The 17,259-nt window shown below is 43.2% G+C and overlaps 1 protein-coding gene across 1 annotated transcript; it reads right to left on the bottom strand.

The window, feature by feature from the left end:
* Window positions 1–15,772: 15,772 nt before the first annotated feature.
* On the bottom strand, window positions 15,773–16,885 carry LOC136543464 (ethylene-responsive transcription factor 1B-like). Its single transcript, XM_066535902.1, has one exon. The coding sequence runs from the start codon at window positions 16,883–16,885 to the stop codon at window positions 15,773–15,775; it is 1,113 nt and encodes a 370-aa protein (XP_066391999.1).
* Between the last annotated feature and the right edge of the window lie 374 nt (window positions 16,886–17,259).

The following is a 17,259-nucleotide window of genomic DNA, read 5'->3' on the forward strand; positions in this document are numbered from 1 at the left end:
TCACCAGGGTCATCTCGCCTGATCTTATACCGCGATGCATGGCATACTGGGCATGCATCCAATTTCTCGTACTCTTTGCCACGGTATAGGATGCAGTCATTAGGACATGCATGTATCTTCTCGATTTCTAGCCCCATAGGACAGACAACTTGTTTTGCTTCGTAGGTAGTGGCGGGCAATTCATTGTCCTTCGGAAGCATCTTCTTTTGGATTTTTAGTAACTCTCCAAATCCCTTGTCAGATACACCATTCTTTGCCTTCCATTGCAGCAATTCTAGTGTGGTTCCCAACTTTTTCTGCCGTACATCACAAGTTGGGTACAACAATTTCTTGTGATCTTCTAGCATTCGCTCGAACTTGATCTTCTCCTTTTCACTTTCACATTCTCTTTGTGCGTCACGAATGACCTGACAAAGATCATCAGCAGGCTCATCTTCTATGGCTACCTCTTCTTCAGCTTCTCCCATTGCAGTATCATTGAAGCACGCACCATCGGGAATAATATCATTGTCGTCCCATTGTTCTTCTTCACCTTCTTCCATTACAACGCCGGTTTCTCCGTGCTTCGTCCAACAAATATAGTTTGGCATGAAACCCGACTTGAACAAGTGTGAATGAAGAGTCCTTGAGCAAGGATATTCCACCGTATTCTTACATATGGCACATGGGCAGCACATGAAACCGTCGTGTTTGTTTGCCTCGGCCGCACGTAACAAAGAATGCACGCCGTCAATGAACTCTTGGGAGCGGCGATCAGCATTGTACATCCAATGCCGGCTCATCTGCAATACATGACATAAATACCATATTAAAACCTAGATCATAATTAATTATTTATACAACATGCGTGCCACCACAAAAGGTATAAATTTGTGAAAGCATCGCTACAATGTAGACAATCCCGACTACCACTAAAAGAACTAAAGCTAAAATACATTTCAGGAGCACAAGGATTTCGCGACCAATCTCAACTAAAACAGACAGATCTCCCGATTGTGCAACATCTTTGGGCTTCTTCGGCTGGATCACTGCCTCATTAGCCGCCGTATCTGCCTGTTGTGCAAGATATTTTTGCACGAGTTCAACATACTCTTCCTCCCAGTAGAAGCCTGAACATCGTCCACTGCCATCCCACTAAAATTAAAATAAAAAATTAGAACTTTAATCACAACCATCATGAAAATAGGTATAAACTAACCATAATCATTAAATACGATAAAATAACTCATATTGCGATCCGGACACTTATAGAAGATACGATCCTTGTTGGGACCCTCCTTCTTCACTCGGTACTCCATCACAATCTTCGTCTCATCACGACACTTGCCGCATGGAATGAGAGGGAGGCCCGGCCTAAGTCGCTTTGGAAACCCATGAGAGGCCGACGACCCGGAAGCAGTTGTCATCTACTCTCTATACTCATTTTTTAATACACTATAAATTTCTCATTTTATAAACAAATAAAATTAAGAAACTATAAAATTATCTATATCTCTAAACAATGATATTTTTAATGGTCATTGTGTTCTCGTCTTTTACTGCGGCAGGTAAGTAATTCACATGATATTTCCGCAAATTAACAGAAGAATGGGAGTGTACACACATAACAATCGATTATCGTTTATATTTATATATATACTACGTTTGGTTACGGTGATTGACAGACTACTGCGACGATATCGGGACGTGTGAATAAATAACCATCCGTACTAGTTGACCTTGCTTACGTGATCATCTCGGCGAGCATTTCTCCACTGGACGGCACCGTACTTGGCCACGGAAGAGCTCCGATTCTACGAGGAAGGGAACACGGTCTTCCACGACCGTTGCCGCTCTCTCTCGTAGAATCAAAGCTCCTCCTTGACATCCGTTACCACTCGGCAGAGAACATGCTCGCCGAAATGAACATGGTCCGCTAGTTCAACTAGCTACTTTAACCTTCCTTCATGTAAATATGCAAGCTTGAAGTGATTTTGAGCTCAAATTGCTTACAAATGAAAAAAACCACAATAAAGAACCATATATATATAGTGAACAAAATAGGATAAGACAATGATGAAACATGAGAGTATGAAGTTGGTAACCTTTAGAACCGAAGAATCGACGGAGGAATCGAAGAAATCGATGGAGGAATCGAAGAATGGATGGAGAAAGAGCAAGAACACTGCTTAAATTTGAACTTAAGCTCTCGGGCGGGCTTGGGGAGGAAGAAGACGGCAAGCAGGATTTATAGCTCAAAAACATGTTTTAATAAATAACCATCCGTACTAGTTGACCTTGCTTACGTGATCATCTCGGCGAGCATTTCTCCACCGAACGGCACCGTACTTGGTCAAGGAAGAGCTCTGATTCTACGAGGAAGGAAACACGGTCTTCCACGACCGTTGCCGCTCTCCCTCGTAGAATCAAAGCTCATCCTTGATGTCCGTTACCGCTCGGCAGAGAACATGCTCGCCGAGCTGAATACGGTCCGCAAGTTCAACTAGTATGGATTTTCTATAATTTTCTAACTATTTTCTAAGTTTTTCATTTCATAAAAAGTTAAAATAAAATGTTTAGTCGCGGAGTCCAAAGAAATGACCATATTTTGACCTAGCAACGCATTGTCAATTGTCATTGCGTTGCATTGCACCCCGGACCGGACTCCGGACAATAAAATACTATGGTCGATCGATGCCGTTCTTTGTCATACAGTCGCACGGCGACGGTCGACTGACCCGTTCAACCACCAAATCTATCAGGCCCGGCTGTTCGGGCGTATCGTCAAAAGAGAACGGATTTGCTTCCTATTGCACGGCCTTGCATTGCATCTGTCATATCAGTCGGATGCACTAGTCCCTATACTCATTTTTTAATACACTATAAATTTCTCATTTTATAAACAAATAAAATAAAAAAACTCTAAAATTCTCTATATCTCTAAACAATGAAGTGTGCTATGCTTGCTACAAATGAACGGTGAATACTAGTTTTTAATAGCTACTTTAACCTTCCTTCATGTAAATATACAAGCTTGAAGTGATTTTGAGCTCAAATTGCTTACAAATGAAAAAACCACAATAAAGAACCATATATATATAGTGAACAAAATGAGATAAGACAATGGTGAAAAATGAGAGTATGAGATTGGTAACCTTTACAACTGAAGAATCGATGGAGGAATCGAAGAAATCGACGGATGAATCGAAGAATGGATGGAGGAACAATGGAGGGAGGAAGCAAGAACACTAGTGTAGTGAGCTTCAAAATGTGCTGAGCTCAGGCTCGGGGAGGAAGAAGGAGACGGCCGGGATATAAAGGGGGGACCTTTAGTCCCGGTTGGTGGCTCCAACCGGGACTAAAGGTCCCTCCCAACGGCTACTGCGCCAGACAGAGGTGGCAGAGACCTTTAGTCCCGGTTGTAGCCACCAACCGGGAGTAAAAGTCTACCTTTAGTCCCGGTTGGTGGCTCCAACCGGGACTAAAGGTCCCTACCACCTCTGTCTGGCGTAGTAGCCGTTGGGAGGGACCTTTAGTCTCGGTTGGAGCCACCAATCGGGACTAAAGGTATCTCTAGTCCCAGGCGCAAAAAATACCAGGACTAGAGCCCATTTTGACTGAGGATCAAAGGTATGTTCTCTACTAGTGGTTATTTCTGTGCTGAAAATGAGAACATTCAGCATCTCTTGTTTCAGTGCAGCACTGCTAAAGCCGTGTGGGCAATTGTAGCGCATGCTATCGGTGCTACCAATATCCCTAAATCTCTTAATCAATGCTGGGCTTGGTGTGAACGATGGCTGCTTGCTGGCAAGCAATTTCATACGTTGGGTATTGCTGCGGTCTGTTGGGCCATCTGGAAGACACGTAACTCTGTTTGCTGTGAAGGCAAAGCTATGACAAATCCTGCATCAATTGTGAGTTATGCTTGTGCGCTCATGGGTTACTGGGCAGGTTTGTTCTTGGGAGTTGACAAGGAAGCCTTGGAAGCAGGAGTGAACACGATGCTGGCGATCGCGGTGAGCCTGACGTCAAAGAAGAAGATGAAGCGAACCTCCTCAGCTGAAGGATGGACAAGACGATGATCAACAAGATTGAAGGGTGTACTGATGACCATCAAGCCTGGAGCTGATGGTTCGCGGCTGTTTTTTGTGCTGGTTCTGCCAGAAACTATGTAGTCACAGCCCTGTTTTGGTGCAAGTCTGTTCTTGCATAAGTCTTTGTCAGAAACGTTTAGATCCCTTGGTAGTCGTCTGAATCAGGCGATGGTTCGTAGGATGATTTGGGCGTCTTCTTAACTGTCTTTTATTTGCTCTGTAGTACTTTGTTATGCAATGGGAATGGGGAGATTCCTCGCGTAAAAAAAAGCTATTAATAGTACTAGCTGAACAAGAAACCAATGCTTGTTGAGCACTACATTAATAATTTTTTAATTTCCTGGATATTCTTTTCTGTATGATTACTCAACAATGCATGCAGCTCGAGAAGAAAACAAGATTGGACTTTACAAATATATAGTAATAAGGGTAGTCCCAATCTAGAAACTATATTCTCAATGCATGTATGGTTTTTTCAAAATAACTTTTTGTCCAATCACATATCTTCTCCTATTATCTAGCTATTACAACTCTCTTTCTACCTTTTTCACGTGTAAATATAGTTTCTTGTATAAGAAATAATTTCCTTCTCTCTCTTGCTTAATTCTAATGGCACATGATCGTTTTGCTTAGACAACTCCATGGCCATAGAAACTCTCCTAGCTTCTACTCCCTCTGTCCTGTAACATAATGCGTTTTAGGAATTTTAAGATAAATTAAGAGAGAACATAAAAGGCGCATGTACCCTCATTTTTTTCCCTAATCAGACGCTATTATCAACGTGATTAATGGTAATTGGTTGATAAATGGAAAGTATTTAATGTAAAATTAGTTTTTATCCTCTAGAATACATTATATTTGATGATAAATTTTGAATACTAGAATGCACTATATTACAGGACGGAGGGAGTAGGTTGGGAGTGCCCTAAGAGCATCTCCACCAGTTTTGCATAGTGGACACCTTATTTAATGGCCCTAGAAACTCTCCTAGCTTATAGGTTGGGACTGCCCTAAGAGCATCTCTACCAGATTGAACATCCTTTCCCTTAAATGTTCATATAGGAGATTGAGGAAATCAGATTAAAGGGAATAGGACAGCTGTGCTGCAGCAGATTGAGGAAGTCATATATCCCCTATACATAAGGGCCCATGTGTCAATGACTTGGACAAAAACTCTTCGATCTCTCTCCTCCTCTAGTCTCGTCTCGCGCCGTGCTCCTGTCCCAACACCAGGCATGGCTTCCGTCCCCTGCTCAGCCTGCTTCCCTGCTCGTTGTGCCATCAGGAGGCATGGCTCCCGCTCCCCCATTGCGTGGTGCCCTCCTACTCCATTGTATTGACGACGGCAGTGGCTACGCCCCTGTCATGGATGGAGAGCAAGGTGAAAGAGGCAGTTGGATCCCCACGGTGTAGCGGCGGTGTCCTGATGAGGTTCATCCACATCGGCGCCCTGCCTTGACCTTCCTATGACTCATCTAGGGCGGTGGGGTTTCCTGGGTCTACAAGCTTGAGAAGATGGCCGAGCCGATTCCGACCATCTCAGGCTTGGGCAAGATGGCCGGGGCTTTGACAGCTCGGTTCCAACCGGGCCCGTGATGGCTCTCTCCTTTGTTTGAGGGATTGAGGGGAGAATAGGAGATTAAAAAAAACTAGGGAAAGGGGATCTGCTGGAGAATGATCTTTTACCTTAATCTCTTATATGTCATGTTTTATGGTAATGCTTGGTTGAGGACGGACGTCCATCCAGACGGACCCCGACCTACGCGGCGTGATAACCAAGAAAAAAAGAGGTGCATGTAGTTGCAGTTAGACGTGGACTGCAGTCCTTTCTGTGGGTCAGTGCTTGGTAGCGCGTGCGGCCACTCGCTCAACGTGAGATGCATGTGGCACATGGGGCCCGTGCATGCACGGTGCGACTAGAGAGTGCACGGTGACCAGAGAGAGAATGACCAGCCCTAGGAGTTTGTGAGAGTAGCATGGGCCCACATCTGTATGCGCCATTTGCTGCTCCCGTGATGGGTGACCGTGGGCATCGAGCTTCACGCCGACATATGTGTTTTAGGTGTATGTTGTGACAGAACCGCCCAATTTATACAAGATCAAGTACGGCTGTCCCCGCTTAACACGTTGACACGCGCATACTCTCACTTATATAAACCCGGTAGTCCGCCGAGTGTCACGCAGGACCTCGGTAAATCAACATCACAACCAAGATCACGTGATTAAGCAAATACACATCACATACGTAGAGTTGCAGCGGAAATAACATTACAAATAGGTTCATAAATAAAAATACAAGTTTGGATTTCAAAACCGATTAGTGAAAACAACATTGCTTTCGAAGGATTTCATTAATATGAGTTCCAAATACATTGCTAGCATAAGTGACATCCTCAGACAAAAGCATGTAGATGAGAAGTGAATATAGAGTCACCGAGCCCACCGGTGGTTAGCCACCATCCTCAGCAGGTCAAAACCTTACCTGCAACATGGTGGGATAAACCCTGAGTACTCGAATATACTCAGCTAGACTTACCTGTCATAAACCAGAAGTAAAATTGACTCCAAGGAGTATGCAAGGCTTTATAAGTGGAGGTAGCTTGACAACATTTTGCATAAAAAGCGATTAACTCAATTATACAATTATAATTCTGTCATCAAGTTAATTAGAACTATCCATCTCTAGATTAGCAACTATCCTGTGCCAAACATGTGGTATATCTTTTTAGAGCATACAATAGTAACCATAGCAGGTATAGTAATTCCATGTTTATCTGAACCATCACATTCCATAATCCAATTACTACGATGTTGGGACTAGCCAAGTTTCTCACTATCCGGGAGAGACGGCGATTCGAATCGATTTCAACCAGCTAGAAATTTATTCCTAACACAAACCCAGGCATACCACGCGAAGGCAGCCTTAGGTCACCTTTGGCACAACTCAGGTCCACATTTCGTGGGTCCGTACCGCGCCGCACAATCTGGGACACCAGATGCCAGGACGTTCAGGCCTAGCCTACCCTTGGGCTCAGTCTGATCGCCCCCCGCAAGGAGCGCACAACAGAACAGGGCCTGGCCTGAGTTGAGCTACTCGGCTTCGCGGTCAGAACGAGTTATCCGGCTAGCTAAGTGATAGGCATGCGTTCAATTTTTTCAGAAGCGCCAACAACGGTACGGTCCTTAATCGACACAGACGGAATCACATGAGTCAACCTACACATAGACTCCGCCTGGCCTCGATTTACTTTTACCCCATGGTTCTTTTCCACGATAGCAAATATAGCCAACCGTGCTTCGGTATCCACCTATATCTCGCAGGTGATAGGAAATCACCTGACTTCTACCGGTCTAAGCATGGCTAAGCATATATTCGATCCTGGACCTATACCGGTTAAAGGTGTAATATCTGGACAAGGAATGTATATGCATCAAGTGGTTCCATTCAACTCTTATAACCTAATGCATCAATCATAAGTACTTAAGTAATCATTTGTAAAATACTGGGAGACTTAGAATGCTCCGGGGCTTGCCTGGGATCCGACACAAGTCAGTTCAGTTAGCTTGCACCGACTTGGTGACATCTCCGGTCCTAGCACTTGCTTAGTCCTTCCATCTTCGGGATAGATCCACCAAACACCATCTTCGGGTTTGACTCCACATCACATCCTTCACGTGGTTCATCTAGCGTACCTAAATGAGATGCAAGATGCATGTGTATGAATACATGGAAGTGCAATAGACAATGCATCGCATGCAGTAAGTAAGACAAGCACAAGGTTACGTTAACATGCTTTATATCACACAATTTATCATGCCACGATAGCAAAGAAGACGACAACACCAAGCATGACACAAGTTTCCCAAGATTTCAGGTACTCTAACTCAACCATCATCAAAGGTATGAGCCACACTTAGCAATATACAAGCAAACAACTATAATTGGAATCTGTCAATTTCTGGATATGCAAACAGCAGCTACAAGATCTAGCTATAACTGGAGTTACACAAATCCAAATGACTTGCAAGAAGACATTCTGGAAAGCTTATGAAGTTATCTACAATTCATATTTAATCATCTTAGCATGATTCTCAAGTTAACTAAGTTAAATATACCCATTTATAGAAACTGGTCTAAACAAGACAGAGAGTAATCAATTCTGTAACCCAACTTTAAACAGGCATAACTCACAAACTACTTTGTCAAATACCACCAAATTTTAACAGAATCTAGATACATGAATTATCTACAACTTTGTTATTATCACCAAAAACTCATTCAAATCCTAACTAGATCAAACACTAGCATCTTTTAGGTCTGCTCAGAATACAATCCAATCCTGACAGAAGACTTAAAAGTCATGTAACTCCTACACTATCAGACCTGGGATCATGAAAATTTAACACAAGCAAGATAAGATAATCATCTACAACTTGTGTATGTACCAAAACTACAGTAAACATCATTTACACCATGAAACTAGTTGCACAAGTAACACTGCACAAGCAGCCCAAACAGCAGAGGCACAACTATGGACAGAAAACTTATAGGAACTTCAGAGAAGCATAACTGGAGTTCCAGACCTCCCACAAACATGAACCATAACTTTTTGAAAATATTAGGAAATTACCTACAACTTTCTTATTCTCATATTAAGATGATTCTATAGTTAGAAGGGTCAATTAATCCAATAATTGCACCTCTGTCCAAAACATAGATAGAAACTGACATGCCACTTTAAACAGCTATAACTGGAGTTATACATGTTCAATAAATGTGGTTCTAGACTTTTTAGAAAGCTTAGAAAATTCCAAACAACTTTGTTGTAAACACCTAAAGCTAATTCTACTAGTAAGAAGGCTCCACAGTAAGAACAAGGAAACCCAGTCTGGGTTTGGGCAGAAACAGCCACTGAGATTCAAGCAATTATAACTCAAGATCTGCTTAACCAAAATTTATGATATTTATCTTTTTGAAAAGCTTAAGAAAAGTACTAAAACTCATGTATTGTCATCAAATCATGATTCATAACTTAACTGAGCCAATTAATTCAAACATGCAGAACTGTTCAGAATAGGAGCAAATCAAAACAGGGCATTTGTTATTTTTATAACTCTTAAACTATAATTCCTAAACCCCTGAAATTTTTACCAGACAACAACAATCACCTTAGTAGCACTCCACAAAATTGTCACATTTATTTGAGCATAAAAACTGCAGTTATGAAAAAGACAAGACATGGCAAGTATCAAGAACCTAGCTGCATAGATCTATTTTTACAGCACAATATTTAAACTAAAACATGCCATATTATAGATCTATTGCATAGAGAATTTCACAAGGATTCCAAAAAGTCCACATTTGTTATTTTACGATTTTTCTACTAATTATTACGATTTTCCAAAGTTAAGCACAGAAATCTGCAAAAGAAAAGATTAATCCGAAAAAAGGAAAACACTTTTGCATTAGGAACCCTGCAGTTTCCAGAAAACAAAGTATAATCGAAAGGCCCTTAAGGATACTGTTCATATGAGTCTAGGGTTTGGCATCTGGACCCGCAAAAGAGTTTCTATTCTCATTTTTACTCCCTCTTCTGTTCTTTAACGGAGAACAGAGCAGAGGAACCGCCGGGGCCAGCCTTGGGGCGTCGAAAATCTGGCTGGCTGATGACCTGAGACGACGGAAGAGAACCGCTGGCCTTGGACGTGGCCAGCCACGGCCATGCCTTGCCCCGGGCTCGGTCGGCAGCAGTGAGCAGCGGCCCGGCCGTGAGCTCCAGGCATGCTGGCGGCCATGGCGGGTGCCTGTAGTCGCAGCAGCGCAAGGGCGGAGCTGGGAACAGCGAGCAGCGCTCTGTGATGGAGGAGGTCGAGGCGGATGCGACGACGGCGCTTGGCTTGGGCTGAGAAGGGGTGGAGCACCAGGACGCGGCGGTGGCCGAGCTTCAGCTCACGCGGCCATGGCAGAGGAGAAAGAGAAACAGAGGACGAAGAGGGAGAGTGTGGAGAGGAGGGTGCTGGTCCTGGACTTAAGCATGGCAAGGTGGCAGCGAGGGCACGGCAGGTGGCAGCGAGTGCAGCGCAGGCGAGCCACGCGGCACGAACAGCCAGCAAGGTGACGACACTGTTCAGAAATTTCAAAATTCCAATTCTACCTCAAACATACCACTGAAACCCATATTTCGTGCCTCCGTAACTTCTAAACCACTTAGTTTTGGCACAATCCGTAGTAATCAAAATTGTAGAGCTACGCGACATCTACAACTTTTCTTAAAGCGTCAAAGTCTGATTCAGACTGGTTGGAGAGATACACGGCTACAAAGAGGGGTACATGAAAACTGAAATCGTGAAATTCAGGTATCCCAGACTTAGCCAATTTTTCGGACTCTGAAAACCGCAGTAGATTCAAAGTTGGAGCCTCGGTTTGACTTGCTTACAAGATGATCTAGCTCTTGGTCCAAAAACAAAGTTTGTTCTACTCCACTCAAACTTCAACTTTTATTTAGGTTCCACTGCCATGCAAACACTCTAAGCCATAGTTCAAACTAAGTCAAAGTGGCATCACGATAAAGCTTAAATTACCATTTTTGATCTATTGGAGCATTTTCTGGCCACTTGTTCAACATGAACCCTTCATAACTTTTATTCACAAGTGTAAGTAGAGTTGTTTGAGCAAGGTTGCAATGTTTGTTTGTCATTACATGTTCTTATTCACCTAATAAAGTAATTCAGGCAAGGACATAACTTGTCATTTCATGTGATTTCTTGATTCCAAACTTTATGAAACTTTCCCAATCATCCATGTGGGTGGAAATTGATGTGAGGCACATGAAAGAAGCGCCTTCAACATTACTTAGGTATATATCTGAAAAGGGTCAATAAGCAAGCAAAGGTGTGTTGCCCAAGTTTAAGTTGGAGCTCGCTCTTGTAGAATTGATCTTGACACCGTCATCACCACTTAACATGTCATGTTTGAGCTCCAACCCATTGCTTAACTGGTGACAAACACCTGGGGTGTTACATATGTTTTATTTTGGATGTTGCATATGTTGCAATGGCTATACACGTATGTTGCTAGTGTGTTTTCCAAATGTTTCAACTGTTTCATCTGGATGTTGCATATGTTGAGGTGGCTATACACGTATGTTGCAATGGCTATACACGTATGTTGCAAGTGTGTTTTCTAAATGTTTCAGCTGTTTCATCTGGATGCTGCATATATTGCAGTGGCTATACACGTATGTTGTAAGTGTATGCTCCAAATGTTTGACCTATTTTAGACGTATGTTGCAAGTGTTTTATCTAGATGTTGCACATGTTGCAGTGGTTATACACATATGTTGCAAACATATATCTCAATTGTTTCACCTTGTTTCAGTATGTTGCAACAGGTGCTGCTCCCCATGTGCTTTGACTCACGGGCAAGCACGCGCTGCACCAGGCGCCCCTACACCACCGGTCGTGGTCCCTGACGGTGGAGCATGCTATTGGCTCAACACATGTGCATGCGCGCTATGCTCCCTCTCCCTCTCTCTCTCTTGCATTGGGGCACGCGCACTGTGCTCGCTCTCTCTCTCTCGCATTGGGGTATGAGTGCTATGATCCCTCTCTCTCGCATGCAGTAGGGTCTCTCTTGCATTGGGGCACGTGTGTTGTGCTCTCACTCTCGCATTGGGGTACGCATGCTGTGTTCCGTCTCTCTCACATGCAGTTGTACTCTCTCTCTCTCTCGCATTGGGGTATGCGCGCTGTGTTCCCTCTCTCTCGCATGTAGCTAGGCGGGCAGGAGGAGGCGTGGGGCGTAGTAGCAATAGGAGAAGGTGCGTGTTCCAAAAAAAAGCAAGAGGAGGCGTGGGCGCATCAGGGAAACAGCATGTGCGGGCATCTGAACACGCAGGTCCATCCAGACGTCCGGGCGCTAGCATAGCCCCATGTTTTAGGAAAAGGGGATTACCTTTTCTTAATCTGGTGGAGATGCTCTAAGGCCGGTCCCAATGGATGACTCATGACTACTATGGTTTTTATGGCATTAATTAGGGTGCCAAGTAAAAAAATGGTGATGCAACATTGGAATTAAGGAGGAGATAGAAAGAAATGACTTTTTGTATATAGTATAAGAAACTATGTATACACGGAACCAAGATAGAAAGTGTGGATATATAGATGAGTAGAAGAGAGAAGACAGTGCATTGGGGAAAAATAAAATATAGTCTTTTAAATGTACTCCCTCCGTCATAGTATATAAGACGTAACCATCTCTGGCTCCAAGACCAAGGAACATATTAAATTATCTCAACACTAGTATTACTGTATCGATGTAGTGTGTCTAGAGAGAGTGCACCTTATATTATGGGACTTGAACAAAAAGTGGTTACACCTTATATATTAAGACGGATGGAGCAGTATTTACATGATTTGACAAATACTCTTCCATTGGGGTACGTGTGCAGCTATGTTGCCTCTCTCTCTCATGTAGTTGTGCTCTCTCTCTCTCTCTCTCTTGCAGCTAGACGGGCAGGAGGAGGTGTGGGGCGAAGCAGCAGCAGGAGAAGGGTGCAAAGAAACATGTCATCTTACCCTAATTAAGAACTGAAGTAGTAATTAGTACTCTTCCACAAGACCACAAGTAATAATTAATACTAAATGGGCAGGGGCATTAGCCGTGCACATGCATGACGTAGGGTGGCTATATACGACAAAATAACAGGGCGTCATCGCCGCCTCCATCAACTTCTAGTTCCCTGCAGTAGTTATATATTGGATAACAAAAGACTGCTTGTTTTTGAAGTTTTTTTGAGCGATCATGTTTTATAAAGCTAGCGCAAATAGAACTACAAGAGGCAAAAGAGAAGTGCAGGGAGAAGATTTGGAGGTGTGCAACTACAAGATGCAACTTAGGTGCTGTTTGGTTCGGTGTTTTAGCACCGTGATCCGATTACACCGTAATCCAGTCCGGTTACAGACATTTGTTTCATATAGGCTCTGTAATCAGATCACACGCGGTATCGTTTACCGGCCTTATTCTATTCTGATACCCGGCCCTAAATGAATCACACGCGTCGCTCTCCACTGCACCCTTATCGAACCAAACAAAATACGTAATCTCATGCTCTGCAACTGGTACGTCGTGATCTGATTACATTACCATTTCTTCAACCAAACAGCACCTATAGTTAACTATATGGTCATTTAGGTTTTTAACACTCGCTGCGAAGTTGTTTTTTATCTCCAATCTTTCCTCTTATATCTGCTACATAGTAGTACATCATAAGATATCATTTTGTAGCATGTACCTTATTTTTGCATAATATAAGATGGGTAGGCTTTTGCTAGATTTGCGGAGAGTTCGTGATTCCCGATGAACAATTAATGTACAGCACGCTGCGAATGGATTACTTACACTGAACAGCAAATAAAGTTGAGGAGCATTTTTTAAGACAACAATATTATAAAATATATATCAGTTCATGGTGTCACTCCCTTAATTCTTTTTTATAAAGTCATGCATTTTAACATTCAAACCTAGTATAGTGTATCCTAGATATTTTAAGATAGATGATTAAGAGAGAATGCAAAAGATGTATATACCTTAATTCCCGCATCTAGATGTCATACGCGTGATTAAATGGGGGTTACTTGCGTGATTAAGATAGCTACTACCGAATTTGTGTGCCTATTTAAAGCTAAATTATCCTTCCATTGCCTGAAATTCTTGTGTTTAATTAGGTACAAATTTGGAATGCTATACACTATATTTAAAGATATGAAGGAAGATTATCAATTAACAATTATTAGCCTTACAAAATATAAACTTTTCTATACAATATAATACCATTGGCTTTGTATGTATTTGAATGTATATTGTTATGTTATGATTTGTTGTAAGAAACATTGTATTATAAGAGGATTATTGTACAAAGTATAAGATTGGATACTGTGCCATGTCAAATCATGCCTTATATTATGAATTGGAGAGAGTTCTAGGTTGATGCTACTGCAACAACAATGAAGAACCAGCTAAGTTTTACAAATTTCTTCAGTATTTTTTATAGTTTGAACACCAGAAAGAAACCTAAGAAATGAGAAGCTAGTGTACGAAATATATCGGATTACTCTTTAAAGTTTCAATGACAAAGTTACCATGAGCTAGGAGTTAATATAAAAAGAAACAAAAATTCATAACATTTTGTGTCCATGCCATCTTATCAATATTCATGGGTGTCCCAGATGATTATTTCTGTTTTCTATGTTTTTAATAAAAAAAGATCTATGTTATATGAACATGTAGTTTCAAATGAATGCTTTTATATTTTTGGCCATCTCAAGTTTATCTTGACACTCAAATGAAATAGTTTTCAAGCTAAAAATTATGCTACTTGGTTTCACTTGATTTTCACTCCCATGATTTTTACTTTTAAACCTAGCCTAATCATCATAACGAAGTGTAGCAAGCTATTATGGATGCTGAGAAGATATGGGAAATACACCGATATCCATGCATGTTTAATAATCTAATTGAAGATTGCAAACGTTTTGGTATGAGATCTATTGAAGATGAATAAGAACGTACTATCCCTCAATCCCAAAAATAAATAACCTCATAGAATTATCCTATACATACGTCGTTAGCTGATCTTGTGGAGGTGGATATATATGGTATACGTACGTCTTTAGGTGCAGATTAGAGGCCGAGAGGTGGTGGATTCACCACACGGGGGACCTTTATCGACATCAGGTGGTGCTAGATATGATGCTCCTCCAATAGGATTGACCACAATAGGCATGAGAACATGCACTACCACAGAGTAGCCCTTCTCTGCAGATTCAAACCCCTATCACTGCAGGAAACAGAACCAACAGAAGGAAAGTGGTAGTGATGTGGCTTCCGTGTCACTGCCGGAGATATAAAACATCACTATCACTGCCGGTTCACTAAAACCGGCAGTAGTGATATAAAACATCACTGCCGGTTCAAGCCACCAGCCGGTAGTGATAGAGATCTTCACTGCCGGTTTTTATGGACCACCAATCATTTTTGGATTTTTAGGTAAAGAGCCAGCAATGAAGGTTTATCACTGCCGATTTCAAAGCAACCGGCAGTGAAGGTCTGTCGTGTAGTAGTGATGGATGTACCAAAACTTTCATTGCTAGCTGAATATGTAGATATACCTGAATGATGTATCATGCATTCTGACACTGCATTCTTTGAGTTCATGGTTGCTTCCTATTCTGACCCAACTAGAGATTTAAAAAAAAACTTGGTTGCTATATTTCTTGATTTTTCTTTTACAAATTTTCATGCAACAATCTTACACAATCATCTCGTTTAATTAAAAAGACAACTCATACAAACAATTCAAAATTATTTTCTATAGCCAAACAATTATAAAATTACATATTGCCTGAATAACAACAAAAAAAAATCAAGTACCTAAGATATAGGAGATGAAGTGATATAAACTAACAAAGAAACTAATTAGGACATAGGTGATATACAGAATTACAGATACAGTCAAGTAAGCAGCACGCGATTAATCGAAGAAACAATAAATGGATGCTTTAGTTTCAACCAAAAAAATGTTGGTGAGTATATGATGTCTCCGTGCTCGTCATCCTTGTGATTGCAATAAACAACGTGTACAATCACTGGTGGCAGCACGATGATCCATGCATGCATCAGAAGATCGTACCATGATTGCTCAATGGAATTCTTCATTGCATTGATCAGACAGGGCGAGCAGCTCCTCCAAGTACTCAGGCCCGAGGTCCTCGAGCTCCAGCACGCCAGCCGTCGCCGCCGTCTGTTCCCTAGCTTCAGCTGAACCATGGCAGCCTTCCTTGCCGGCGGTCGCCATCTTCTTGTTCTTCCGCAACCGCTTCCGGATGCAGTGGCGCCGCTTGAGGGCCAGCACAGGCGAGTCCCCGGTGTCGCCGCAGCCGAGCTCCAGTCCGCGCAGCGACTCCTCCACGTGCTCGACGGGGAAGTTGAGCACCGCGGCGGGGCCGCGCATGGAGTAGGCGGCTTGGTCGTAGGCGAGCGCGGCGTCCCTGGGGCTGTCGAAGGTGCCGATCCACACGCGTACGCCGTTGCGTGTCGAGTCCCGGATCTCCGCCGCGTACTTTCCCCAAGGCCGCTTCCGCACCCCGATCAGCGCCGGCGCCGCCTCATCGGCGTTCTCGTTCTGCCTGAGCCGGAGGTCGCAACGGCTCGATCTGCTGACGGCGGCGTCGGGTTGCATCATTGCCGGCAATGCATGTGCAGGGGTCATTACCTCGCTGGGCTGATGCGGCAAGCAGGCCGCTGCTGGTGTGTAGTAGGTCGTTGAGGCTGAGGAGCTGCTGCTGCTGCTGGACTTCTTGGAGATGGAGGCGGCTCCCATGACCATGAGGGCGCTGAACTGGTGGTGCATGTCGTCCACCGCTCCGGCGCCCATGCCATCCTGCTGACGGCTGCAGAATTCGTCGGTGCGGCCGCCGAAATGAAGCTGCTGCTGCAACAGGTGGCGGTGGGTGTTAGGGGTCCCCGTCACCGACGACGAGGACCACCAGGATGTGGAGGATTGGTGGCGGTAAGCGGCGGCGCCATATGCGTCTGCAGGATCATCGGAGGATAGCTGGAAAGCAGCGTCGGCGATAGTGTTTGAGTACTTGGTGTCGACGACTCGGCCGGCTACATGGTAATGGTATGCTGCTGCCGGTGCAGGAAGGTCACAGTAGAGGCCATCATCGTGTTCCGGTAGCCGCCGGTCATGTGCATAGGCGGCATTGGGGATGGTGTAGCTTTGGTAGTAGCTGCTGAAATTAGGTTCCATATGGATGGCGCTCACTCTGCAAATTTTCGGGTATCGATGTGTGGACTGTGGACATACTTATTAGGTAACCACTAGAAGCCTAGAGTACATAATCCAACCTAATGATCGACAGTAGGCAAGCTTAATTGTGGGGCTTAACTAGTTATACAGTACTCATACTACATTTTGACTGAGCTGATGATGCTTTAATTATACGTAAATACTCCTAGATCTTACCTAAGGGCAGATTAATCTGAAGAATTAATTAGTTATTAAGATTTGACTTGGTCCGATGATCGAGCCAATTCAACAGGACGATCATTGTACCACACCCATGCCTGGGGCATAGAAACCACAACACCAATGCTTTGCTCCATGTGTTTACTTTTAGTATT

This window comes from Miscanthus floridulus, chromosome 3 (genome assembly GCF_019320115.1).
Source record: "Miscanthus floridulus cultivar M001 chromosome 3, ASM1932011v1, whole genome shotgun sequence".
NCBI classification, from domain to species: Eukaryota; Viridiplantae; Streptophyta; class Magnoliopsida; order Poales; family Poaceae; genus Miscanthus; species Miscanthus floridulus.